At 39.1% G+C, this 26,401-nt stretch overlaps 1 protein-coding gene across 1 annotated transcript in view; it reads left to right on the top strand.

The window, feature by feature from the left end:
* The window catches only part of COG5 (component of oligomeric golgi complex 5), a 283,477-nt gene that overhangs the window by 15,423 nt on the left and 241,653 nt on the right, over positions 1 to 26,401 (top strand). Inside the window, exon 6 of the mRNA XM_060108035.1 lies at positions 23,368 to 23,488. Within this exon, the coding sequence (XP_059964018.1) occupies positions 23,368 to 23,488 (121 nt within the window). The remainder of the gene's footprint in view (positions 1 to 23,367; positions 23,489 to 26,401) is intronic.

Below are 26,401 nucleotides of genomic sequence, written 5' to 3'. Positions count from 1 at the left end.
TGACTGTTTTTCTAAAAGAAATCTCTGGAGTGGCTCTCATAACTCAAAAACTCTGACCAGTGATCTACCTTTAGAAAGCCATCTCACTTCTGTGTATAAGAGAAGACGTGTGTGCTCTGCGTCCATTTCCTCACAGAGCTGTGTGGACAGATGTGAGTTAAGGGCATGTATTTTAATATGGTTGATAATTTTAATCACATCCTGCAAAACGTTAAGTTCAGGTGACGTTTTTCAGCTAGCCAGCATTTCCCTATGGATGACACAGTGTGTAGACTCACATTCAGAAGCAACCTCTTTGACCTGAGTAGTGAAACCAGAAAGCCGTCCAGTCATGGCAGCTGCTCTGTGCCTGCATATATCGACACAAAATGACCAATTCACTTTTCCTGATATGTAATCATTCAAAGACTTGAAGAGTTCTGCAGCTATTGTGTTGGTTGGCAACAAAAGTGCACATAACATATCCTCATGCACATCCTCCTGAAAGATATATCGCACAAAAACAAGCATTGTTGCCTTGTCAACATCAGTAGACTTGTCAACCTGGATTGCGTACCATGGTGACTCATTAATCCTCTCTAACAATTGTGCCTCAGTATCCTCTGCTATTTCATCAATTCGTCTAGTTATGGTGCTAGCCAGAAGAGGAACACGTGCCACGTTTTGAACTGCAGCCTTTCCTAAAAGTTCATGACAGATGTCCTTAGCAGCAGGCAGGCTCAACTCTTCACCAATGGTAAAGGGCTTTTTTAAAAAGATTTATTTATTATCTATTTATTTAGTTAGCTTATTTTTGGCTGCATCGGGTCTTAGTTGCGGCACGCAGGATCTTCATTGAGGTACGCGGGATCTTTCATTACAGTGCGTAGGCTCTTTGGTACGATGCACAGGTTTCTCTCTAGTTGTGGTGTGCAGGTTTTCTATTCTCTAGCTGTGGCGCGCAGGCTCCAGGGCGTGTGGGCTCTGTAGTTTGCGGTACCTAGGCTCTCTAGTTGAGGCGCGCAAGCTCAGTAGTGACAGTGTGGGGGCTTAGTTGCCCTGCAGCATATGGGATCTCAGTTCCCCGACCAGGGATCGAACCCGTGTCCCTGGCATTGTAAGGCGGATTCTTTACCACTGGACCGCCAGGGAAGCCCAGTAAAGGGCTTCTTAGCTTTAGCAATGCGGTTAGGGACTAAGAATGATGCTCTCAGTGCAGACACATTTGATGAAGTGGTGGCCTTCAATAATTGCTTCTATTCTTCGTGTTCACGTTTTTTTCTTTTGAAAAACTCCAAAGGCTTGTCTTTTAATGCAGGGTGCTTGGTCTCCATGTGGCGAAACAGTTCTGAGGGTTTCATGTCTTCCTCAGATTGCTAATTGCCACATGTTATACAAAGCGGGCTTGGAGAATGTGAATCACCTGTGGCAATGAACCTGTAATTTAAGTAGGACTCTTGGTGTTTTCTTTTAAATGCAGCTCTCTTTTTGTTGGCCGTCTTAGAGTCTTCTGCTGTCTCGTCATTGTGTCTTTTCCCCTTTTCAAAGAAGCTCTCCAGCGACGTTTGTTACTCATTTTGGCGAGGGTTAGCTTGAGACAAGTGCACAGTGCAGGAAGGAGGTGCGGCCAGAAGTGGGCAGGCCACGCGCGGACTGAAGTAAGTGTCAGTTTCTGACTTAAAGCCTGCCACCCCATGCAGTTGTACAATTGAAGTACATCAACTCACTTGCCACTGTAAAGCCTGCCGCCAGATGCAGCTTAACTGTCACTTTCCACTCACTGATAGAGTTTTGATATGAGTCTGCAAGCAGTTGATTTATTAGGGTCTCTGTGCAGTCAAACCTCTCTGCTAATGATGATCTGTATTTGCAGCCGCTCCCCAGCGCTAGCATCACTGCGTCAGCTCCACCTCAGGTCATCAGGCACTAGATTCTCATAAGGAGTGCGCAACCTAGATCCCTCGCATGCGCAGTTCACAGCAGGGTTTGCGCTCCTATGAGAATCTAATGCTGCCACTGATCTGACAGGAGGCGGAGCTCAGGTGGCAATGCGAGCAATGGGGAGCGGTTGTAAATACAGATGAAGCTTCGCTCACTCATCCGCCGCTCACCTCCTGCTGTGTGGCCCGGTTCCTAACAGGCCACGGACCGGTACCGGTCCATGGCCTGGGGACTGGGGACCCCAGCTGTAATAGATGCTTTAGTATTTTAATCTTTGCTATTTCTGGGTCAGTTTTTGTCAATTGACCTTTCTTCTTGTTACGGGTGTTATTTTTAGGCTTCTTTTCGTGCTTGGTAATTTTTGATTTTATACTGGAAAGGTGTGTTTTGTGTTAAGGGGTCTGGATTTTTAAAAATTTCCTTGAAATGGTGTTGGGCTTTATTCTTGTTCACAGTTAACTTACTTGAAATTAGTCTGATCTTTTTGAGGATTGGTTTTAAATATTTATTTATTTATTTATTTAGCTGCATCAGGTCTTAGTTGAGGCTTTCAGGATCTTTGCGGCACGTGGAATCTTTTCTGCAGCATGAGGGACCTTTTGTTGCGGTGTGCGGGCTTCTCCCTAGTTGTGGTGCACGGGCTAAGTAGTTGCGGCACGTGGGCTCTCTAGTTGTGGCGCGCGGACTTAGTTGCCCCATGGCATGTGGGATCTTAGTTCCCTGACCAGGGATCGAACTCACGTCCCTTGCATTGGGAGGAGGATTCTTAACCACTGGACCACCAGGGAAGTCCCCACGGATTGGTTTTAAATCTTTGTTAGTGCAGGTTCAGAGCATCCTTTAGCCTAGGGATAGTTTAGCCATGTTAGACTACTAGGTCTTTCCGCTATGAGCTCTGTGCATTGTTTCAGTGTTTCTTTCCGTGTGTTTCCTCTTACACATGCACAAATTGGCGCTTAGCCAGAGACTTGAGGCCATCTTTCTGCACATCTCCCCAGCCTCTCCTTCCTGGCCAGTTCTCTGCCCATAAACTCTAGCTCCTTTTGCCTTTCCTGAAATCTGATCTGTTTCTACACTTCAGAGAGACTGTCATGTTCTGTTTGTGTTTGTTTCGCTTCAGCTAGAAAATTGTCTTCCAGCAGTAAATTGGGACAGTTGTTAAGCTAATTTTCTTTATTTTCTTTCTCCTGTGCTACTTTTCAGTATCTATTGTCTGAAAATTTTATTTCATGTATTTTGTTCAGTTTTCTAGTTGTTTAAGATGGGAGGGTAAATTCTGCCCTATTATTCCATCATTGTTAGAAGTAGAAATTGCCTTCATTAAAAAAAATTGAATTATAAGTCACATACTATAAAATTCACCACTTTAAAGTACACGTTTAAGTGTTAACTGAGTGGTTTTTTACTATATTCACAGGGTTGTGCAATCATCACCGCTGTCTAACGCCAAAACATTTTCATTACTCCAGAAAGAAACCTTACGCTCAGTAGTAATCACTCCTCCTACCCCCTTCCCCCTCGGCCCTCCCCAGCTTTCTAGTCTGCTGTCTGTCTATGGATTTGCCTATGCTGGATATTTCATATAAATGCATCATACATTGTGTGGCATTATTTTGTCTGGCTTCCTTCACTTAGCATAATGTTTTCAAGGTTTATCCATGTTGTAGCAGGTGTCAGTACTTCATTCCTTTTTATGACCAAATAATATTCCATTGTACGGATATACCACATTTTTGTTTATCCATTTATTTTGCTTGCCTATCAGTTGATAGATACTTGTTTCCGCTTATTGGCTATTATGAATAAAAACTGTTATGAACATTTGTGTACAAGTTTTTGTGTGACGTGTTTTTTTCGGTTATCTTGGGTATATACCTGAGAATATATACGCTAGGTCATATGGTAACTCTGTGTTTATTTTGACGTATCAAATCAATGTATGAACACCTTAAACAGTGTTCTATGTCAATTATATTTCAACAAAGCTGGAAAAAACTTGTTGAGGAGTGCCAAACTGTTTTCCAAAGCAGCTGTACCATTTTACATTCCTATCAGCTATATATGAGGGTTTCAATTTCTTTCTCGCCAAGACTTTTCTTTTTAATATAGCCATCCTATTGGTTGTGAAGTACTATCTCGTTGTTGTTTTGATATGAATTTCCCCAATGACTAATGTTACTGAGCATCTTTTATTGTGCCTATCAGCCATTTGTATATATTCTCTGGAGAAATGTCTATTCATATCTTTTGCTCATTTTTTTTTTTTTTTTTTTTTTTTTGCGGTACGCAGGCCTCTCACTGTTGTGGCCTCTCCCGCTGTGGAGCACAGGCTCCGGACGCGCAGGCCCAGCGGCCATGGCTCACGGGCCCAGCCGCTCCACGGCATGTGGGATCCTCCCAGACAGGGGCACGAACCCGTGTCCCCTGCATCGGCAGGCGGGACTCTCAACCACTGCGCCACCAGGGAAGCCCTCTTTTGCTCATTTTTAAAATGAGTTATTTGTCTATTCCCTCTCTCCCTCCCTTCCTTTCTATGCTTGGCATATTGTGTTCTGGCTTCCAATTTAGTTGTTGAGAAGCTGTCATTTTGACCTGGTCTTTTGAAGGTAATCTGCAGGTTTCCTCTGGTTTCTTTTTTAAAAATTATTTATTCATTTATTTATTTTAACATCTTTATTGGAGTATAATTGCTTTACATTGTTGTGTTAGTTGTTGCTGTATAACAGAGTGAATCAGCTATACGTATACATATATCCCCATATCCCCTCCCTCTTGGGTCTCCCTCCCACCCTTCCTATCCCACCCCTCTAGGTGGCCACAAAGCATGAGCTGATCTCGCTGTGCTATGTGGCTGCTTCTCACTAGCTATCTATTTTACATTTGTTCGTGTATATACGTCCATGCCACTCTCTCACTTCGTCCCAGCTTACACTTCCCCCTTCCCATGTCCTCAAGTCCATTCTCTATGTCTGCATCTTTATTCCTGTACTGCCCCTAGGTTCTTCAGAACCTTTTTTTTTTTTTTTGTGGTACGCGGGCCTATCACTGTTGTGGCCTCTCCCGTTGCGGAGCACAGGCTCCAGATGCGCAGGCTCAGCGGCCATGGCTCACGGGCCCAGCCGCTCCGCGGCAGGTGGGATCTTCCTGGACCGGGGCACGAACCCGTGTTCCCTGCATCGGCAGGCGGACTCTCAACCACTGTGCCACCAGGGAAGCCCCAGAACCACTTTTTTTTCTTTTTTTTTAGATTCCATATATATGTGTTAGCATATGATATTTGTTTTTCTCTTTGATTTCCTTCAGTTTCAGAATGGTTTCTTTTTATTCATTTCATGTGCAATTTGTTTTTCTTCTTCCATCTGTGAGTTTATCTCTTTCATCATTTCTGAGCCATGCTTTCTTCAAGTATGTATCATTCTCTCTCTCCTTTGTCTTCGATTCTGATTAAATGTACACTCAACTTTCTCTCTTTATCATCTAAGTCACCCTCTTTTCCTTACTTAACATTTTTTTTCCTTTCCTTGCTGTTCTCTGGAGTTTTTTCTGATTGGTTATCTACTTCATTAATTTATTCCTAACCACTTACTGTGGTTAAAATAGTCTATTATTTTGCTAAGTTTTGGTTATCGTATGTTTTATTTTTAGAAGTTCTTTGTTTCTTTTCCTAAAGTGCTGTATCACCTGTTTCTTGTTCCCTGGCTTTGATTTCTTTGAATATATTCTGCTGAAGTATTCTATTGCCTTACTCTGGTAGGTATAGTATTTGTAGTCTTTGTGGGTATGTTTATCTTGGTGGTGCTTGCTGGTTCTATCTAATGGAGTACAGTTTTCCTGGGTGCCTGCTTATTTTTTGCTGAGTGTTGGACATTTTATTTGAAAGTTATTTTTTAGAATATTTGAGTCCTTCAGAGAGGATTTATTTTGTTTTTCTATGGCAGCAGAAATCACTACCAGTCCAAGAACAACATTAAGTTTAATCAATTTTAACTCTCCTCCTCCACTTTGTCTCAGAGGCTATCAAAATGTAGGATCTAGTTTTCCAGGACTAGCAAGTGATCTCAGATTACAAGTGGATTTGCTTCTTTTCTCTTTGGGTTCACTGTGCTTTACTTTTGGCTTGGTGTTTGTATCCATACTATCATTTCTTCGATGCTTTTGAGACATCTTACATTTTATACAACAGTTTTAGTTCTTTTTTTTTTTTTTTTTTTTCTTTTTGCGGTATGTGGGCCTCTCACTGTTGTGGCCTCTCCCGTTGCGGAGCACAGGCTCCGGATGCGCAGGCCCAGCGGCCATGGCTCACGGGCCCAGCCGCTCCGCGGCATATGGGATCCTCCCAGACCGGGGCACGAACCCGTATCCCCTGCATCGGCAGGCGGACTCTTAACCACTTGCGCCACCAGGGAGGCCCCAGTTTTAGTTCTTAATGGTAAGCTAAAAATATAGTCTGCCATTATTTTATTATTATTATTAATTAATTAATTTTTTGGCTGCATTGGGTCTTCATTGCTGCACGTGGGCTTTCTCTAGTTGTGGCAAGCGGGGGCTACTCTTCATTACAGTGTGTGGGCATGTCGTTGTGGTGGCTTCTCTTGTTGTGGAGCACGGGCTCCAGGCGCGCGGGCCTCAGTAGTTGTGGCACGCAGGCTCAGTAGTTGGGGCTCACAGGCTCTAGAGCACAGGCTCATTAGTTGTGGCGCACGGGCTCCATTACATGTGGGATCCTCCCGGACCAGGGCTCAAACCCATGTCACCTGCATTGGCAGGCGGATTCTTAACCACTGCACCACCAGGGAAGTCCTAGTCTGCCATTATTGAAAATAAGAAACTTACGTGTCTTCTCTTTGTTATAAAATAAACATCAGATTATTTTTTCCCCCGATAAAATTATTCAGTACTTCCTTAACACAAAAGAGAATGAAGTCTTAAGTCCTAAATGTGGCATGTAAGTCCCTTCATGTTATTGCCTCTACTTGCTTTTTATCAACTTTACCTTTTGTCATTCTAAAAAAATTTATTCTGGATACTAATCACACTGAACTACTTACTGTTCCTAAGTGTGCTGGAGATTCTCACATTCATTCCTTTGCACATTTTTTCCCCTAACTCAGAATGTTCTAGTCAACTCTTCTGTGAAGTCCTCTCCTGCCCTTCTGACAGAGCAGAATATTTACTTATTTTACTTTATTTTATTTGATTTTTTTTGGCTGCACTGTGCAGCACGTGGGATCTTAGTTCCCCGACCATGGGTCAAACACGCGCCCCCTGCATGGGAAGCGTGGAGTTTTAACCACTGGACTGCCCGGGAAGTCCCAGAATGTTTATTTTTTAATTTTTTCATTTCTTTAATATCCTGTAGATGTTTCCATTGTAATACTTTCTACATAGTTTTTCCCTTCCTCATACTCTCCTATAAGACTAAGCTCCTTGAAGGCTATGATAATATTTTAATATTTCAATGTCTAGCCTTAGCATAGTGTTATGTACCATATTAAATGCTTAAGAAATGAGTTAATCCTTGGTCTGTGCCTTAGTTGTAATGTTTTTAAAAAATATGTAGCATATGTGACTCAACATATATAACACTAAATTTTTTTTTTTTTTGCGGTACGCGGGCCTCTCACTGTTGTGGCCTCTCCCATTGCAGAGCACAGGCTCCAGATGCACAGGCTCAGTGGCCATGGCTCACGGGCCCAGCCACTCTGTGGCATGTGGGATCTTCCCGGACCGGGTCACGAACCCGTGTCCCCTGCATCCGCAGGTGGACTCTCAACCACTGCACCACCAGGGAAGCCCTAAAATTTTTTTTAATGGACTTATAAATGTCTCCTATAATAATCTGAGAATTATAGCATGTGAGAAGAGTTTGAATGTCAGTCTTTTTCAGAAGGATGAGAGATACAGGTTATTTCAGAGATAACCACTTAAGGGTATGTGGAGCAGTGAGGATACATAGAAACCTGTCTTAACAGTCAAAGAGGTGCCGTGCGACAGTGGAATATGGCTCGGCCTACAATAATATCCTAACAATCACCCTTTCCTTTAACTCAGGTCCTGCATCTCTGTCTGCTACTTTTTCTTACTGCCACTATGGATTAACCCTCATTCTCCTTTTCACTTGCTCCTTGTTTCACTCTTGCTTTTTTTGTCTCAAGGCTTCTGCTCTATCCTGTACACCCACTTTCCTAAAGAGAACAGTGTCTGTAACAGTTTTGGGCAGTTCTTGTGCGAGACAGTGTCATAGGTCACTGGTGATAGACTTTGTGGCATAGCACTGAGCTGGCATTGTTTCCCTGATTTAGTCAGCTGTGGCTAAGGTCACAAGGTCATATGACCTGAAATACCATGAACCACATATAAAGAGCTGCCCAAGCTACTTTCCTGAAGAAAGGGTGTGGGCACTGCAAGTGCTGCTCAGAGCGTTGGAGCTACTGTTTTACTTTTATGCTAAAATATACATTAAAACATTACTTCCATAGTTAAGTTGGGATTTAAATATTACTTTTGAGAATAACTTTTTCATTTTGTACTAAAAATCATGGCCTTAAGTTAACTGGACTTTTTTTTTTGCAGTATTTTGACTTTTAAAATTTTTTTAAAAAATAATTAATTTATTTTTGGCTGTGTTGGGTCTTCGTTTCTGTGCGAGGGCTTTCTCTAGTTGCGGCGAGCGGGGGCCACTCTTCATCACGGTGCTTGGGCCTCTCACTGTCGTGGCCTCTCTTGTTGCGGAGCACAAGCTCCAGACGTGCAGGCTCAGTAGTTGTGGCTCATGGGCCCAGTTGCTCCACGGCATGTGGGATCTTCCCAGACCAGGGCTCGAACCCGTGTCCCCTGCATTGGCAGGCAGATTCTCAACGACTGCACCACCAGGGAAGCCCCTGGAATTCTTTTTTCTTATGAAAGAATAGACTAATATATAAGGATGGTATTAACTAAGAAAAGTGATTATGCTGCTTATATCTTCTTTACAGACTTCTCTCTAATAAAATGAAATTTTATAAAACATTTTAGTCCTTTGGACATAGATGGAAATTAACTTTTAGTTTAGTAAACTTTAAAATATTTTTGTATATGAAGACATAGGAGTGTTTTTATTAGCAGAACTATTCAGGAATTAGTCTTCATGTGCTTCACATGATGTTTTGATTGTAGATTATTGCTTAATTTTAAGCAGTAAATTAAAATTTAATTTGTTAAATTAAACATTTAATTTAAGTTCACTTCTTTGCGTTCAACTCCAGATCTTAAACATGTCAGAATCATGAACTTCTTTTTTTCGCCTTTGTTTACTACAATCTTTTGACAGTAAGTTTTAAGAATCTTATTTATTTTTACCACCTAGCTAGGTATGTATTCAGGATAAAAAAATTTTTTTCATGTGTATGTGGGCCTTTAAAATGTATGAAAATTTTCAAGTATTCTAATTCAATAATTATGTTTAGAAGTTACATATCTCATCCCGTTATGGGTGAGTGAACTGAGGTTCTAAGAGTTACTTGCTGAAGTTCATATAGCCATTATGCAGCAGTGTTAAGATAAAACAGAATTTCTTTCTCTAAATTTAGTATTCTGTGCTTTTGATTCGTAAAAAAGTAGAAAATACAGTTCCTGTTTTTCAGAAACTTGCTTGTAGGTAGAAAAATTAAAATCAAATCCAGGTTGATGAAGCATAGATGAAAGCACTGGACTAGGAGTTATGAGACCTGACTTCACTCTTCATCCCTCTAGCTGCGTGGTCATGAACAAACTTTAGTTATCTTTTTTTCCAGCTTTGAGATATAATTGACATATAACATGTACATTTAAGTTGTATAATGTGATAATTTGGTACATGTATATACTGTGAAATGATTACCACAAGGAGGTTAGTAACACATATTTCACTTTACATAATTACCATTTTTGTTGTTGAGGTCATGGTGGTTTAGTATCTTTTTACAGTGAAAGTTTGGACTGGATCTGTGTGAATTCTCTTCCAGCTCTATAATGCTGCGATTCTATGAAGCTGTGATAGTTTCTTTTTTGAATGCTTTTATTTTTTATGGTTATGTAAGCGTGAGAGGTCAGGATTGTTTGTGTTTAAGATAAACACTTTTTATATATATTATTGTTAAGTATTATTAATTTTAGCCCTAATATTAGCCCTAATTTTCTATACTCTTATTGTAAAAAGTATTACACTACTGTATAGGGGCAACTAAGTTGAATAACTTTGGTCAAATTATTATAAAGGAAGGGAGAGAAAAGAAAAATAAAAATGTCTAGGTACATTTTGATATCTTTATTGCCAGTATTTAATTTTTCCTGAATTGACTTATATGCAGTCTTACCTTTAGGAAGGAAGTTCATCTTAGAAATTTGTTGCCATTCAAACTGCTTTGAAGTCTAAGGGCTCTTTGGAAGTTTATTTATGTTTTAACCATTTTTATTCTGTTCACTTTGGCTAGACATTTCCATTTTAAACTTTGGGGAAACTTTAATGTTTCTGTTTAACCTTTTATTCTTTGAGATCTTAATTCATTTAAATGCATGTTGTATAAGAAAGCAAGAAAGAAATAGCTATGAAGTTGTTTTTTGCCTTGAACGTAAAATCCCTATGATTGTATCCTCAATTAGAAGAAAGTAGTTCTACATTTAATTTCTTTTGCTTTTTATCCCCATTTCACTCTCTTTGCAGAAAGCCTTTTCTTTCTTTGAGCAGAAGCTTCTGACTTCATTTATATACATGAATACAGGAGTTGAATTTAATTATCACCCCAAGAATCATCTCTATCTTAGCTCTTTTTAGTAACATTGTTTGCTTATGAACTGCCTCAGAGTTTTTCAGAAAGAAATTTTTAAGAGCTTATTATCCCTTACATAGAATATTTAAATTTTTAAAACTTCAACATTATATAAGAAAATGAGTTTTTAAACTTTCAAATCTTATAAGTTTTTAACACTTTTAATCATATGTTTTCAAAAGTATAACAGCTTTATTGAGGTATAATTCACATACCTACATGTAAGTTTTTTATCTTTTTAATTTTTTGCACTTTTTATCATTTCACTTTTTAATTTTTTAAGTCACACACGTATTAACTTTTCAATTTGAAGTGTTTTTTAAATTTAATTTTATTTATTGTACAGCAGCAGGTCCTTATTAATTATCCATTTTATACACATCAGTGTATACATGTCAATCTCAATCTTCCAATACATCACACCACCACCCCACCGCCTGCCACTTTCCCCCCTTGGTGTCCATACGTTTGTTCTCTACATCTGTGTCTCAACTTCTGCCCTGCAAACCAGTTTATCTGTACCATTTTCTAGGTTCCACATATGTGCGTTAATATATGATATTTGTTTTTCTCTTTCTGACTTACTTCACTCTGTATGAGAGTCTCTAGATCCATCCACATCTCAACAAATGACCCAATTTCGTTCCTTTTTATGGCTGAGTAATATCCCATTGTATATATGTACCACGTCTTCTTTATCCATTCATCTGTCGATGGGCATTTAGGTTGCTTCCATGACCTGGCTATTGTAAATAGTGTTCCAATGAACATTGGGGTGTATGTGTCTTTTTGAATTATGGTTTTCTCTGGGTATATGCCCAGTAGTGGGATTGCTGGGTCGTATGGTAGTTCTGTTTTTAGTTTTTAAGGAACCTCCATACTGTTCTCCATAGTGACTGTGTCAATTTACATTCCCACCAACAGTGCAAGAGGGTTCCCTTTTTTCCACACCCTCTCCAGCACTTGTTGTTTGTAGATTTTCTGGTGATGCCCATTCTAACTGGTGTGAGGTGACACCTCATTGTAGTTTTGATTTTCATTTCTCTGATAATTAGTGACGTTGAGCAGCTTTTCATGTGCTTCTTGGCCATCTGTATGTCTTCTTTGGAGAAATGTCTATTTAACTCTTCTGCCCATTTTTGGATTGGGTTGTTTGTTTTTTTAATATTGAGCTGCATGAGATGTTTATATATTTTGGAGATTAATCCTTTGTTGATTCATTAGCAAATATTTTCTCAAATTCTGAGGGTTGTCTTTTCGTCTTGTTTATGGTTTCCTTTGCTGTGCAAAAGCTTTTAAGTTTCATTAGGTCCCATTTGTTTATTTTTGTTTTTATTTCCATTATTCTAGGAGGTGGATCAAAAAAGATCTTGCTGTGATTTATGTCAAAGAGTGTTCTTCCTAACTTTTCCTCTAAGAGTTTTATAGTGTCTGGCCTTACATTTAGGTCATTAATCCATTTTGAGTTTATTTTTGTGTATGGTGTTAGGGAGTGTTCTAATTTCATTCTTTTACATGTAGCTGTCCAGTTTTCCCAGCACCACTTATTGAAGAGACTGTCTTTTCTCCATTGTATATCCTTGCCTACTTTGCCATAGACTAGTTGATCATAGGTGCGTGGTTTTATCTCTGGGCTTTCTATCTTGTTCCATTGATCTATATTTCTGTTTTTGTGCCAGTACCATATTGTCTTGATGACTGTAGCTTTGTAGTGTAGTCTGAAGTCAGGGAGTCTGATTCCTCCAGCTCTGCTTTTTTCCGTCAAGACTGCTTTGGCTATTTGGGGTCTTTTGTGTCTCCACATTTTAAGATTTTTTTGTTCTAGTCCTGTAAAAAATGCCATTGATAATTTGATAGGGATTGCATTGAATCTGTAGATTGCTTTGGATAGTATAGTCATTTTCACAATATTGATTCTTCCAATCCAAGAACATAGTATATCTCTCCATCTGTTGGTATCATCTTTAAGTTCTTTCATCAGTGTCTTATAGTTTTCTGCATACAGGTCTTTTGTCTCCCTCTGTAGGAAATATTCCTAGGTATTTTTTTTTTTATTCCTAGGTATTTTATTCGTTTTGTTGCAGTGGTAAATGGGAGTGTTTCCTTAATTTCTCTTTCAGACTTTTCATCATTAGTGTATAGGAATGCAAGAGATTTATGTGCATTAATTCTGTATCCTGCAACTTTACCAAATTCATTGATTAGCTCTAGTAGTTTTCTGGTGACATCTTTAGGATTCTCCATGTATAGTATCATGTCATCTGCAAACAGTGACAGTTTTACTTCTCCTTTTCCAATTTGTGTTCCTGTTATTTCTTTTTCTTCTCTGATTGCCATGGCTAGGACTTCCAAAACTGTGTTGAATACTAGTGGTGAGAGTGGACATCCTTGTCTTGTTCCTGATCTTAGAAGAAATGCTTTCAGTTTTTCACCATTGAGAATGATGTTTGCTGTGGGTTTGTTGTATATGGCATTTATTCTGTTGAGGTAGGTTCCCTCTATGCCCACTTCCTGGAGAGTTTTTATCATAAATGGGTGTTGAATTTTGTCAAAAGCTTTTTCTGCATCTATTGAGATGATCATATGGTTTTTCTTCTTCAGTTTGTTAGTATGGTGTATCACATTGATTGATTTGCATATATTGAAGAATCCTTGCATCCCTGGGATAAATCCACTTGATCACGGTGTATGATCCTTTTAATGTGTTGTTGGATTCTGTTTGCTAGTATTTTGTTGAGGAGTTTTGCATCTATATTCATCAGTGATACTGATCTGTAATTTTCTTTTTTTGTCGTATCTTTGTCTGGTTTTGGTATGAGGGTGATGGTGGCCTCATAGAATGAGTTTGGGAGTGTTCCTTCCTCTGCAGTTTTTTGGAAAAGTTTGAGAAGGATGGGTGTTAGCTCTTCTCTAAATGTTTGATGGAATTCACCTGTGAAGCCATCTGGTCCTGGACTTTTGTTTGTTGGAAGATTTTTAATCACAGTTTCAATTTCATTACTTGTGATTGCTCTGTTCATATTTTCTATTTCTTCCTGGTTCAGTCTTGGAGGGTTATACCTTTCTAAGAATTTGTCCATTTCTTCCAGGTTGTCCATTTTGTTGGCATAGAGTTGCTTGTAGTAGTCTCTTAGGATGCTTTGTATTTCTGTGGTGTCTGTTGTAACTTCTCCTTTTTCATTTCTAATTTTATTGATTTGAGTCCTCTCCCTCTTTTTCTTGATGAGTCTGGCTAATGGTTTATCAATTTTGTTTATCTTCTCAAAGAACCAGCCTTTAGTTTTATTGATCTTTGCTATTGTTTTCTTTGTTTCTATTTCATTTATTTCTGCTCTGATCTTTATGATTTCTTTCCTTCAGCTCAGTTTGGGTTTTGTTTGTTCTTCTTTCTCTAGTCCCTTAGGTGTAAGGTTAGATTGTTTATTTGATATTTTTCTTGTTTCTTTTTCTTTTTATTTATTTATTTATTTTTTTGTGGTATGCGGGCCTCTGACTGTTGTGGCCTCTCCCGTTGTGGAGCACAGGCTCTGGACGTGCCAGCTCAGTGGACATGGCTCATGGGCCCAGCCGCTCCGAGGCATGTGGGATCTTCCTGGAGTGGGGCATGAACCCGTGTCCCCTGCATCGGCAGGCGGACTCTCAACCACTGTGCCACCAGGGAAGCCCTATTTTTCTTGTTTCTTGAGGTAGGCTTGTATAGCTGTAAACTTCCCTTTTAGAACTGCTTTTGCTGCATCCCATAGGTTTTGGATCATCGTGTTTTTATTGTCATTTGTCTCTAGGTATTTTTTTATTTTCTCTTTGATTTCTTCAGTGATCTCTTGGTTATTTAGTAACGTATTGTTTAGCCTCCATGTGTTTGTGTTTTTTACATTTTTTCCCCTGTAATTGATTTCTAATCTCATAGCATTGTGGTTAGAAAAGATGCTTGATATGATTTCAGTTTTCTTAAATTTACTGAGGCTTCATTTGTGACCCATCATTTGATCTATCCTAGAGAATGTTCCGTGCACACTTGAGAAGAAAGTGTAATCTGCTGTTTTTGGATGGAATGTCTTATAAATATCAATTGAATCTATGTGGTCTATTGTACCATTTAAAGCTTGTGTTTCCTTTTTAATTTTCTGTTTGGATGATCTGTCCATTGGTGTAAGTGAGGTGTTAAAGTCCCCCACTATTATTGTGTTACTGTCGATTTCCTCTTTTATAGCTGTTAGCAGTTGCCTTATGTATTGGGGTACTCTTATGTTGGGTGCATATATATTAATAATTGTTATATCTTCTTCTTGGAGTGATCCGTTGATCATTATGTAGTGTCCTTTCTTGTTTCTTGTAACATTCTTTATTTTAAAGTCTATTTTATCTCATAGAGTATTGGTGCTCCAGCTTTCTTTTGATTTCCATTTGCAAGGAATATCTTTTTCCATCCCCTCACTTTCAGTCTGTATGTGTCCCTAGGTCTGAAGTGGGTCTCTTGTAGACAGCATATATATGGGTCTTGTTTTTGTATCCATTCAACAAGCCTGTGTCTTTTGGTTGGAGCATTTAATCCATTCATGTTTAAGGTAATTATCAATATGTATGTTCTTATTACCATTTTCTTAATTGTTTTGGGTTTGTTTTTGTAGGTCCTTTTCTTTTGTGTTTCCCACTTAGAGAAGTTCCTTTAGCATTTGTTGTAGAGCTGGTTTGGTGGTGCTGAATTCTCTTAGCTTTTGCTTGTCTGTAAAGCTTTTGATTTCTCCATTGAATCTGAATGAGATCCTTGCTGGGTAGAGTAATCTTGGCTGTAGGTTCTTCCCTTTCATCACTTTAAGTATATCATGCCATTCCCTTCTGGCTTGTAGAGTTTCTGCTGAGAAATCAGCTGTTAACCTTATGGGAGTTCCCTTATATGTTATTTGTCATATTTCCCTTGCTGCTTTCAATAATTTTTCTTTGTCTTTAATTTTTGCCAATTTGATTACTGTGTGTCTCGGCGTGTTTCTCCTGTATGGGACTCTCTGTGCTTCCTAGACTTGGGTGGCTATTTCCTTTCCCATGTTAGGGAAGTTTTCGACTATAATCTCTTCAAATATTTTCTTGGGTCCTTTCTCTCTCTCTTCTCCTTCTGGGACCCCTATAATGTGAATGTTGTTGCATTTAATGTTGTCCCAGAGGTCTCTTAGGCTGTCTTCATTTCTTTTCATTCTTTTTTTTTGCGGTACGCGGGCCTCTCACTGTTGTGGCCTCTCCCGCCGCAGAGCACAGGCTCCGGACGCGCAGGCTCAGCTGCCATGGCTCACGGGCCTAACCGCTCCGTGGCATGTGGGATCTTCCCAGACCGGGGCACGAACCCATGTCACCTGCATCGGCAGGCGGACTCTCAACCACTGCGCCACCAGGGAAGCCCCTCTTTTCCTTCTTTTTTCTTCATTCTGTTCCGCAGCAGTTAATTCCACCATTCTGTCTTCCAGGTCACTTATCCGTTCTTCTGCGTCAGTTATTCTGCTATTGATTCCTTCTAGTGTAGTTTTCATTTCAGTTGTTGTATTGTTCATCTCTGTTTGTTTGTTCTTTAATTCGTCTAGGTCTTTGTTAAACATTTCTTGCATCTTCTCTATCTTTGTGTCCATTCTTTTTGCGAGGCCCTGAATGGTCTTCACTATTGTTATTCTGAATTCCTCTTCTGGAAGGTTGCATATCTGCACTTCATTTAGTTGTTCTTCTGGGGTTTTATCTTGTTCCTTCATCTGGTACATAGCCCTCTGCCTTTTCATCTTGTCTCTCTTTCTGTGAATGTGGGTTTTGTTCCACAGGCTGCAGGATTGTAGTTCTTCTTGCTTCTGCTGTCAGCTCTCTTCAATTTGAAGTTTTTAATTTAGTTTTTTAACTGAAACTATATAAGTAAGAAAGTGTGAGAAAATGTTGGAAAGTGGAAGGAAGAAATGGTTCATAAAACCTTTTCTCTTTTTTTATGTTTGTGTTTTACATGTATGTGTTTTTCATCATATACTTTTGTAGGGTCCTTTTTAGTTTTCAGTTGATACGATATCAAATAATTTTATCTACATTGTTCTGTGGGGTGATGACTTAGTTTACTGGCTTTATAATTATCCACCAAACAAGAGAATATATTAGGAAGGAAGGAAGAAGAAAGATAACACAACCAGCGTAAGTTGCCTGTGTTCCTAAACACTGTGAAAACATATAGAGCAACTAAGATAGCAAAACCAGAGAAGCCCTGCTGGTGGAAGTGATGCTGAGCTAGTTTGGGGGCTAGCGTTCAGGGGGCATGGCAGCTTTTGTTTCTGCTCTGGAAAGCCACTGTCCATGTAAGAAGTCCAGCCATTGTGAGACTGTCATGCTGTGGAGAAGCCCATGCTGGCTGTGAGATGATAGGTAGAGAAGCACTGAGGCAACCAGACATGGGAGTGAAGCCTCGTGTTAGCTGAGTGCAGCAGAGTGAGTAATCCCAGGGATACCACGTGGAGCACTTGAACCCTGCCCAAATTCCTGACTCACAGAATTGTGAGGAAGAACAAATCATTTAAAATCACTACATTTTGGGCTGGTTTCTTAGGCAGCAAAAGATAATTGATGCAGCAGCCAAACTGATTTTGATGTACAGAGACAGCCATCCTCATAGAATCCAGGGACTATTGCTCCTATGACCCTTTCTTTAGGAATCTGGTAGACAATGTACTTGAGACAATCAAAATGAGTAGAGAAACAGTAAAGTAAAAAGTAGTGATGAGCATTAGAACTAGGATAAATGAGGGAGATAAAGTAGTGTGTAATGGCTGTATGTTTTGACAAAGAGATAAAATTCAACTGTAGAACATTGTGGCAGAGTATTTGCAGAACAGTTCTTTTAAACTGTCTTCAGCTGTCATATTTGTGTTTGTAGTATTCGTTTTTTTTGGCTGCATTTTTGGTTTTTGTTGCTGTGCGCAGGCTTTCTCCAGTTGTGGCAAGAGGGGGCTGCTCTTCATTGTGGTGCATGGGCTTCTCATTGTGGTGGCCTCTCTTGTTGTGGAGCATGGGCTCTAGGCGCTTGGGCTTCAGTAGTTGTGGCACGCATGCTCAGTAGTTGTGGCTTGCGGCCTCTAGAGTGCAGGCTCAGTAGTTGTGGTGCACGGGCTTAGTTGTTCCTCGGCATGTGGGATTTTCCCAGACCAGGGCTCAACCCGTGTCCCCGACATTGGCAGGCGGGTTCTTAACCCTCTGCCACCCGGGAAGCCCTGTGGTGTTGGTTTTGAATTCAGGTAATGTTTTGTTTGTATTGTGTAGCACAGCAAATGAATAATTTTAAATACTCTAATTCTTTTATCTGTTGTGTCTCTGGAGCCAGGAGTCTCTGTGTGGAAGAAATAATTTATAGATGTAAGTTAGAAGATTAGGTAAACACCCTGTGCTCCTGATTTTTAAGTGCAATTATCAGTATGAACTCATGAGATATTTTAATTTTATCTTAAAATGGTATATACATTATATGTATATATTTTTATACATATGTGTATGTATAATGTTAATCTGAGACTGTTTTATGTGTATTGTGGAATCAAGCAAATGAATATTTATGTGATATTTTAATTTTGACATTTCCTAACTATGTCTACCAAAAAGTCTCAGAAATGAGAAACCTAGTTCCCAGAATATGGTCTTCAAATGCTGCTACTTCTAAAAGAAATGAGGGATTCTTTGATAAATCTTTGATTGATTTGATTGATCTGGGGCATGAAATATGCAAAATGATCCTGGAATATTTTTATACCATATACGAAGGCAAGTATCAATAACTATTAACTAGAGTCATGATAAAAGCCTTCAGGAGCCAACTTGGAGAGGCCCTAGGGTGACCAACTGTGTCATTTTTAGCACTGCAAGTCCCATGTCCCAGGAAACCTCTCAGTGTCAGGCAAATCAGTACAGGTGATCACCCTCAGAAGCTCCGACTGGCCAAAAATGGGGCAATGTGAGCATCTATAAGGATAAGAGATACAGTGGATTGGCATCTTATATTATGTTTAAATCTATGAGTTCATAATGATATCCAAAACAGTGAACTAATTGTTCATCTTTGGTGGCTATTAGGAAAGCATTCCTCAGTTTTGAAAACTGATAAACCAGTGGAAAGAATCTGGTGTTTATTCTTACTATTCTGTATGAACAGTACCACTGGGTAAACTAATATAGATGAGGTAAAGTTTGTTCTCATAGAGATGTTTTATAAGCTAGCAAATAAAGGCAAAATGACATAACTAGAGTATCACCATTTTGTATTCATTATGTTTTAATAGATTTTGACATTGAGTATCAGTGGCTGCTAACAACACAGAGAATCATACATATGTTATAAATACACTACTACCTAATGAATAAATTTGCCCAGAATATTAAACCTGTATCTGATGAAGCTGCCTACATCCATCTACTAAGGTATAAGGAATGTAGAAGACAGAGGGACTTGTTAAACTAGGGGAAGGCAATCAACTAAAAGCAGTCTGTGGCAAACTGTATAGGACAGATGATCCCATATATTCAACAGATTGCAAAGGAAAAAAAAGAGATGCTAAAGGAACCCATTTAGATTTAAAAAGGGCAAAATTAGGACTTCCCTGGTGGCGCAGTGGTTAAGAATCTGCCTGCCAATGCAGGGGACACAGGTTCAATCGCTGGTCTGGGAAGATCCCACATGCCACGGAGCAACTAAGCCTGTGTACCACAACTACTGAGCCTGCGCTGTAGAGCCCACGAGCCACAACTACTGAGCATGCGTGCCACAACTACTGAGCCCACATGCCGCCACTACTGAAGCCCATGTGCTGCAACTACTGAAGCCTGCACACCTAGAGCCCACGTTCTGCAGCAAGAGAAGCCACCACAATTAGAAGCCTGCACACTGCAATGAAGAGTAACCCCTGCTTGCCACAGCTAGAGAAAGCCTGCACGCAGCAACGAAGACCCAAGGCAGGCAAAAAATAAAGTTAAAAAAATAAAAATAAAAAGGGCAAAATTAAACTACAGCATTTAGGTATATATACTTCAGTGATAAAGCCATAAATGAAACTAAGGAAGTGATTACCACAAAAGCCAGGATGGTGTCTCTCTTGGTTAGGCTGGGGGAGTAGGAAGGATGGCTGGAGGGTGTCGTGATTGGTAGTGGGTACATGGAGGGCTTCTGTAGTGGCAGACATGGTTTTGTTTCCTGATCTGCATGGTAGTTCCAAGTTCATTTAGCTATAATTTCTTCCTTCCTTCCTCCCTCCCTCCCTTCCTCCCTTCCTTCCTTCCTTTCTTTCTTTCTTTTTCTTATTTTTGACTGCGTTGCATTTTTGTTGCTGCATGTGGGCTTTCTCTAGTTGCGATGAGCAGGGGCTACTCTTCATTGTGGTGTGTGGGCTTCTCATTGCGGTGGCTTCTCTTGTTGTGGAGCACGGGCTCTAGAGCACAGGCTCAGTAGTTGTGGCGCATAGGCTTAGCTGCTCCAAGGCATGTGGGATCTTCCCGGACCAGGGCTCTAACCTGTGTCCTTTGCATTGGCAGGCGTATTCTTAACTACTGTGCCACCAGGGAAGCCCTTGCTATAATTTCTGTATGTAATTTTCTGTATTTGTAATATCTAAATCTATATTTTTAAAGACTTAATTTTTTAGAGCAGTTTAGATTCACTGCAAAATTGAGACGAAGACATAGATTTCCCATATATTCCTTGCCCCACACATGCATAGCCTCCCCCTTAATCAGCATCTGCCACCAGAGTGGCACATTTGTTGCAGTGGATGAACTTACATTGACACATCATTATCAAAGTCCATAGTTCACTCTTGGTGTACATTCTGTGGGTTTTGAAAAATGTATAATGATATATATCCATCATTATAGTATCATCTGGAGTATTTTCAGTGCCCTAAACATCCTCTGTACTCTGACTCTTCATCCCCCTAACTCCCGGCAACCGCTGATCTGTTTACTGTCTCCATAGTTGTGTCTTTTCCAGAATGTGATATAGTTGGAATCATATAGTATGTAGCCTTTTCACATTGCCTTTTTCCCTTAGTAAAATGCATTTAAGATTCCTCTGTGTCTTTTCATGGCTTGATAGATCATTTCTTTTTAGTGCTGAATTAATATATTTGATAATAAAAGTCTGAAATGAAAAATAAGGAAGAAAAGGAAATTGATTGGAGTGGAAGCAACTATATTAGGAAATGGTGAGAGTTGCTGCCTTACAGATTATCTAAGACATGTTGACTGAGGTATTTTTTTATATATAAATTTATTTATTTAGTTTTGGCTGCGTTGGGTCTTAGTTGCAGCGAGTGGGGGCTTCTCATTGTTGCAGTGCGTGGGCTCCAGTAGTAATGGCATGCAGGCTCAGTAGTTGTGGCGCATGGGCTTAGTTGCTCCACAGCCTGTGGGATCTTCCCAGACCAGGGATTGAACCTGTGTCTCCTGCATTGGCAGGCAGATTCTTATCCACTGTGCCACCAGGGAAGCCCGACTGAGGATTTTATTAAATGCTATTCTAAGATGATTTAACATGATCTGTTAGTAGAGAGCCACTGAGGTTTATGAAAAAGTGGGTCGAGTGCTGAAAACTGTTTCTAAGAAGGTAAATCTGGCAAGATGGATTTCAGTAAGAGACTGGAAAGCTAGCCAGGAGACCACAGTGTTAAGGTGAAGGTGATAAATATTTGAATTAGGGTGATGCTTGTAGGAATAGAGGTAAAATAGCCATAGTGTTATGCAACAGAAGAATAATCAGTAAGACTTGGTGACAGATTAAGTATGGTTAAACAGAAAAGCATTAGAAATAAGCTCGAAGCTTTCATGTTTGAGGGCATATCCTTTATTGGGTAGGTACTGGGAATTCTGGAAGTACAGTTCTTGGTGATTAGATCTGTTATTTCTCCTCATGATGTATTTAGAATCCAAGAGGAATGATTGCTTGGGATTCTACATTCCAAATGGTACATCTAAAAATATAATTCTAACAAGCAAGAAACTGATAACAGTGGTTGTTTTTGGTGAGTGCACAGTTGAGACATAAAAATATGAGGATGACTTTTTATCTTCTAATCTTTTGAATTTTGAATCGTATGCTTCTAGTACCTATTCAGAAAATAAATAAAATTTAATTAAAGATTAAGATGCCTAAGTCTTCCAGTTTACAGGGAGAAATTCTTATTTGACATTCTTTTATTATTTTAAGTACCTCAGACTACAGTTACTCAGAAAAGCAGTCAGTAAAAAGTAAACATGTTTAATACTTGGCTGCCTTTGATTATACATATGTTTGTAAGTGTGTATTTGATTATATGTTTGTGTATGTTGTGTGTGCATGAGTGTGGCTGTGTGTGGCTCTGAGGTGTATGTGTACTTCATTCAGAAAAAGTGTTTATAGTTGAAGCCTCAGGGACCCTGTCTTCCTAGGGCTTTTAATTCTTATGCTACCAGTTAGGATTTTCCTCCTTACATGGGAGTTGTTCTTGCTTCTCAACCAGCTTCAGGGCCCTTCACAGATGGTGGTGATGCAGCAGCATAGACTGTCTCTCTTTTCTTTATTATCACCACTGAAGCTGAAGGTCACTATATATGCGTTACTCCATCAGTCTCCCTTTCCATTCTCCCCAGGCAATTGCCCTGGATTGCCTCTGTAATAAAGTGTCTTGAAATACACACATCTTTATTTCATGTCTTAGTCTTTTGGATAGGTTAAGACCCACTATTGGATCTGGTAACAAAAAAGGGAATAGAGGTGACATATAAATGATAGGGTTTTTTGGTTTGTTTTAATAACTTTATCTTTTACAATTTGTTATTAATGATAAAAAAATTAGGAAATATCAGTAAGGGCATGCTTATTCTCTAAGATCTAGTGAAACTGGGCATTTTAAGTCTGTTCCTCTAGGGACTTAGGAAGGAGAAACTAGGGCTGGAAACAATAGGAAACAGTAGTAGGAAGCTAAGCAGCCCTAGCACAGTGGTTGTCAACCTTGGCCACACACAGGGACTGCATGAGGATATTAAAAGAAATACTGATTCTGCTTTAATTGGTCAGGGCTCTGTCTTGCTTGGGCATTGGAACTCTTTGAACTTACACACTTGAATTTTTTTTTTCTTTATTTTTTTGGCCGCGTCGGGTCTTAGTTGGGGCATGTGGGATCTTTAGTTTCATCGCGCAGGCTTCTCTCTAGTTGTGGTGCTCGGGCTTCTCTCTGTAGTTGTGGTGTGCAGGTTTTCTCTCTCTAGTTGTGGCACGCGGGCTTAGTTTCCCCATGCCATGTGGGATCTTAGTTCCCTGACGAGGGATCCAACTGGCGTCCCCTGTGTTGAAAGACGGATTCTTTACCATTGGACCACCAGGGAAGTCCCCCTACACACTTGAATTTAATATGAAGTCAAGACTGAGAGCCACTGGCCTAGAGAAGAAAACTGGTCTACGACTGAGGAGAAAAGTGCTTAGGTTTCATAGCACCTCAATCCCAAATTCTCTTTGGGATCAATTGGAGCTTATTGTAAAATGCTGCTTTTTAAGACTTGTGATCATTTAGATTTCTGATTGGTGGAAAACAAAAAATACATGAGTGAATTTTTAGCATCTGGAAAGAAGAGACAGATTCACATAGTAATAAAACTTCGTGGATTGACTTTACTTATTTAACATTTTGCACAGGTTGCCTGTGATTTGCTTCGGAGAATCATTCGCATCTTGTATCTCAGTAAGAGACTCCAGGGACAACTGCAGGGGGGCAGTAGAGAGATAACAAAAGCTGCTCAGAGTCTCAGTGAGCTTGGTAAGTCCTTTTGTTTATTGATTCACTGGTTGAAGGAAATTTGGTTGTTTCAAGTTTTTGGTGATTATAAATTGAGCTACTTTAACATTTGTATACAGGTCTTATGTGAACTTAAGTTTTCATTTCCCTAGGAGAAATGTGCAGGAGCAATGCTGTTTTTTAGGTGACAAGTCTCATGTTGGCATGGTGCCTACAAGATCTGCTGAATTCATTTCTTCATTCGTCATTCTTTTCTTAAACATTTAGAGCAGCCTCTTGACATTCAAGGGTGTGGCAGTCACAGCTTTGAGTACTGACAAGGTGCAAGGTCCATGATGAAGCAGTTCATAATTTTTCAGGCAAAATTTTGAATACCTACCAAGTGCTAAAAGAACTACCCAACACCTGCATTTTAATGAGGCTTTGCGGTTTTCTTCTTTTCATTGGGTACCCAGTAATTTTTCTGAAGTGGATGTGTTTAGTGGAATTTGTACCTTTTTAGGTTCAGAAGGTCTTTGATTATATCCAGTCTCCTAACGCTTAGTAACGTGCTTTGAAAGTAGTTTTGCCAAAAGAATATCAAAGATGTGCATTACATGTTCTTTTTGAATTTTCCTTTGATATTTCAATTACATAGTCCTACTGTAATGCTTATTCCCTCTTTTGACTAAGGAAATGTAATATCCTTCACAAAGCATGCTTCAACAACATTTCAATTTATAATGCTGAAATACATTGCTTAGGCACATCATGGGAGTATATTGAACTCGTGATTTAGTGTGCTTGGAATATATCATATAAAAAGTTAATTTTAAAGCAGTGAGTAATGCTTCACTGTTTTTTTCACAATACGTGCTAAATATAGAAGTGTAAAAATCTTAGTATCAGCTGTTATTTTTTGCTTTATCATATTTAATTTCTGTGCTCCAAAAAATAAACTCTCGAATAATAGAATCATTAAAAACAAACACAAATTATTCCAAAGTTTATTATGTATACTTGTCATCACTGATACTCTTCCATAATAAAAAGTTGCTAGATTTTGATTATCATCTCTCCTAGAAATAACAGATGCTGTAATGCAAATGGTGATATCTTCTTTTTTTTAAAAAAAGGCACAATTATTTTATTATTTATTTTAACATCTTTATTGGAGTATAATTGCTTGACAGTGTTGTGTTAGTTTCTGCTGTATAACAAAGTGAATTAACTCTATGTATACGTATATCCCCATATCCCCTCCCTCTTGCGTCTCCCTCCCACCCTCCTTATCCCACGCCTCTAGGTGGTCACAAAGCACCAAGCTGATCTCCCTGTGCTATGCAGATGCTTCCCACTAGCTATCTGTTTTACATTTGGTAGTGTATATATGTCCATGCCACTCTCTCACTTCGTCCCAGCTTACCCTTCCCCCTCCCCGTGTCCTCAAGTCCACTCTCTACATCTGCGTCTTTATTCCTTTCCTCCCGCTAGGTTCATCAGAACCATTCTTTTTTAGATTCCATATATGTGTTAGCATATGGTGTTTGTTTTTCTCTTTCTGACCTACTTCACTCTGTGTGACAGACTCTAGGTCCATCCACCTCACTACAAATAACTCAGTTTCATTTCTTAAAAAGGCACAATTATTAATCATAATGTTCTATGTTGGTACAGTGCAGAGTATAAACTCATTATCCTTCCAATGAGGCTTTGGCTTTTCCCAAAGTTTTATAAATGTTAAACGCTGACAAGTTGTTGAGAAAGTATAGTAAATTGTGGAGTTATCTCAAAATGGATTGTGTTAATTTAAATTTTTAAAGCTTTGCAGATTATGTGCTATTCAGAAATTTCAAAGGCATCATGTCTTCATCATTCACCACTGTGGTTCAGTCTTGGCCAGTCCTGGCATTGATAATAAGGAGAAGCCAAGAGGGAGATAAAGTTTCTACATTTGGAATTAGTGTTTTAATAAAAGTAATAATTTGGTAATCAGTATTACAGTTACACATGTACACTAAATGCTGTTTCTATGATTGGAGCATCTCTGAAATTATCAGCGTCTATATTTGTATGGTTCTGGCTCTCGTTAGAAAGAATAAAATGATGAAGAGTAGCAGACCCCTGAGATTAACTGAAAACCAATCTCTCAAACTTGAAAGGTCTTGAGGCTTGAAAAGTAGTGACCAGATGAAATACATTGTCATCTGAAAGTTAATTATATTCTGAGGGACTTGGAAGGGAATGTCAGTGACTGCTAATGGATACCACTCTTTAGAGTGGTGAAAATGTTGTGCAGTTAAATAGTGGTGATTGTTGCACAACCTTGTCCATATACAAAAAAGCCTCTGAATTGTATGCTTTAAAAGGTTGAATTTTATGCTTTGTGAATTATATATCACTTTAAAGTTATATATCAATTTAAAAAGTATATTCTGGTGCCTAGTGACGATTATGCTGGTACCTTTTCTTTTTTTAAAAATTGAGGTCTAAGCAATATACAGTAAACTGCAACATATTGAAAATGTACAATTTGGCAAGTTTTGACGTGAAACCATCACCAGTATTAAGATAGTGAACATAACTATCACCGCCCAAAAGTTTCCTTATGCCCCTTGGTAATCCCTCCTCAGGCATTTATGGATCTGCTTTCACTATAGATTGGTTGGCATTTTAATGAACTTTATGTAAATGGAATCATACAGTTTGTGTTTTTGTTTGGCTTCTTTCAGTCAGCTTAATTATTTTGAGATTCATCTATGTTGTGTGTATCAATAGCTCATTCTGTTTCATTGCTGAGTAGTTTTCCAGTATATGGGTATCCCACAGTTGGTTTATTCATTCACCTGTTGATTGATATTTGAGTTGTTCCTAGTTTTTGACTATTACAAATCAAGCTGTTATGAACATTCATATACAGGTATTTTTATGGACATATGCTTTCATTTCTCTTTG

The sequence above is a fragment of the Mesoplodon densirostris genome, chromosome 9 (genome assembly GCF_025265405.1).
Source record: "Mesoplodon densirostris isolate mMesDen1 chromosome 9, mMesDen1 primary haplotype, whole genome shotgun sequence".
NCBI lineage: Eukaryota > Metazoa > Chordata > Mammalia > Artiodactyla > Ziphiidae > Mesoplodon > Mesoplodon densirostris.
The sequence above is the reverse complement of the archived record's forward strand: the minus strand, read 5'-3'. Positions and strand labels throughout refer to the sequence as shown.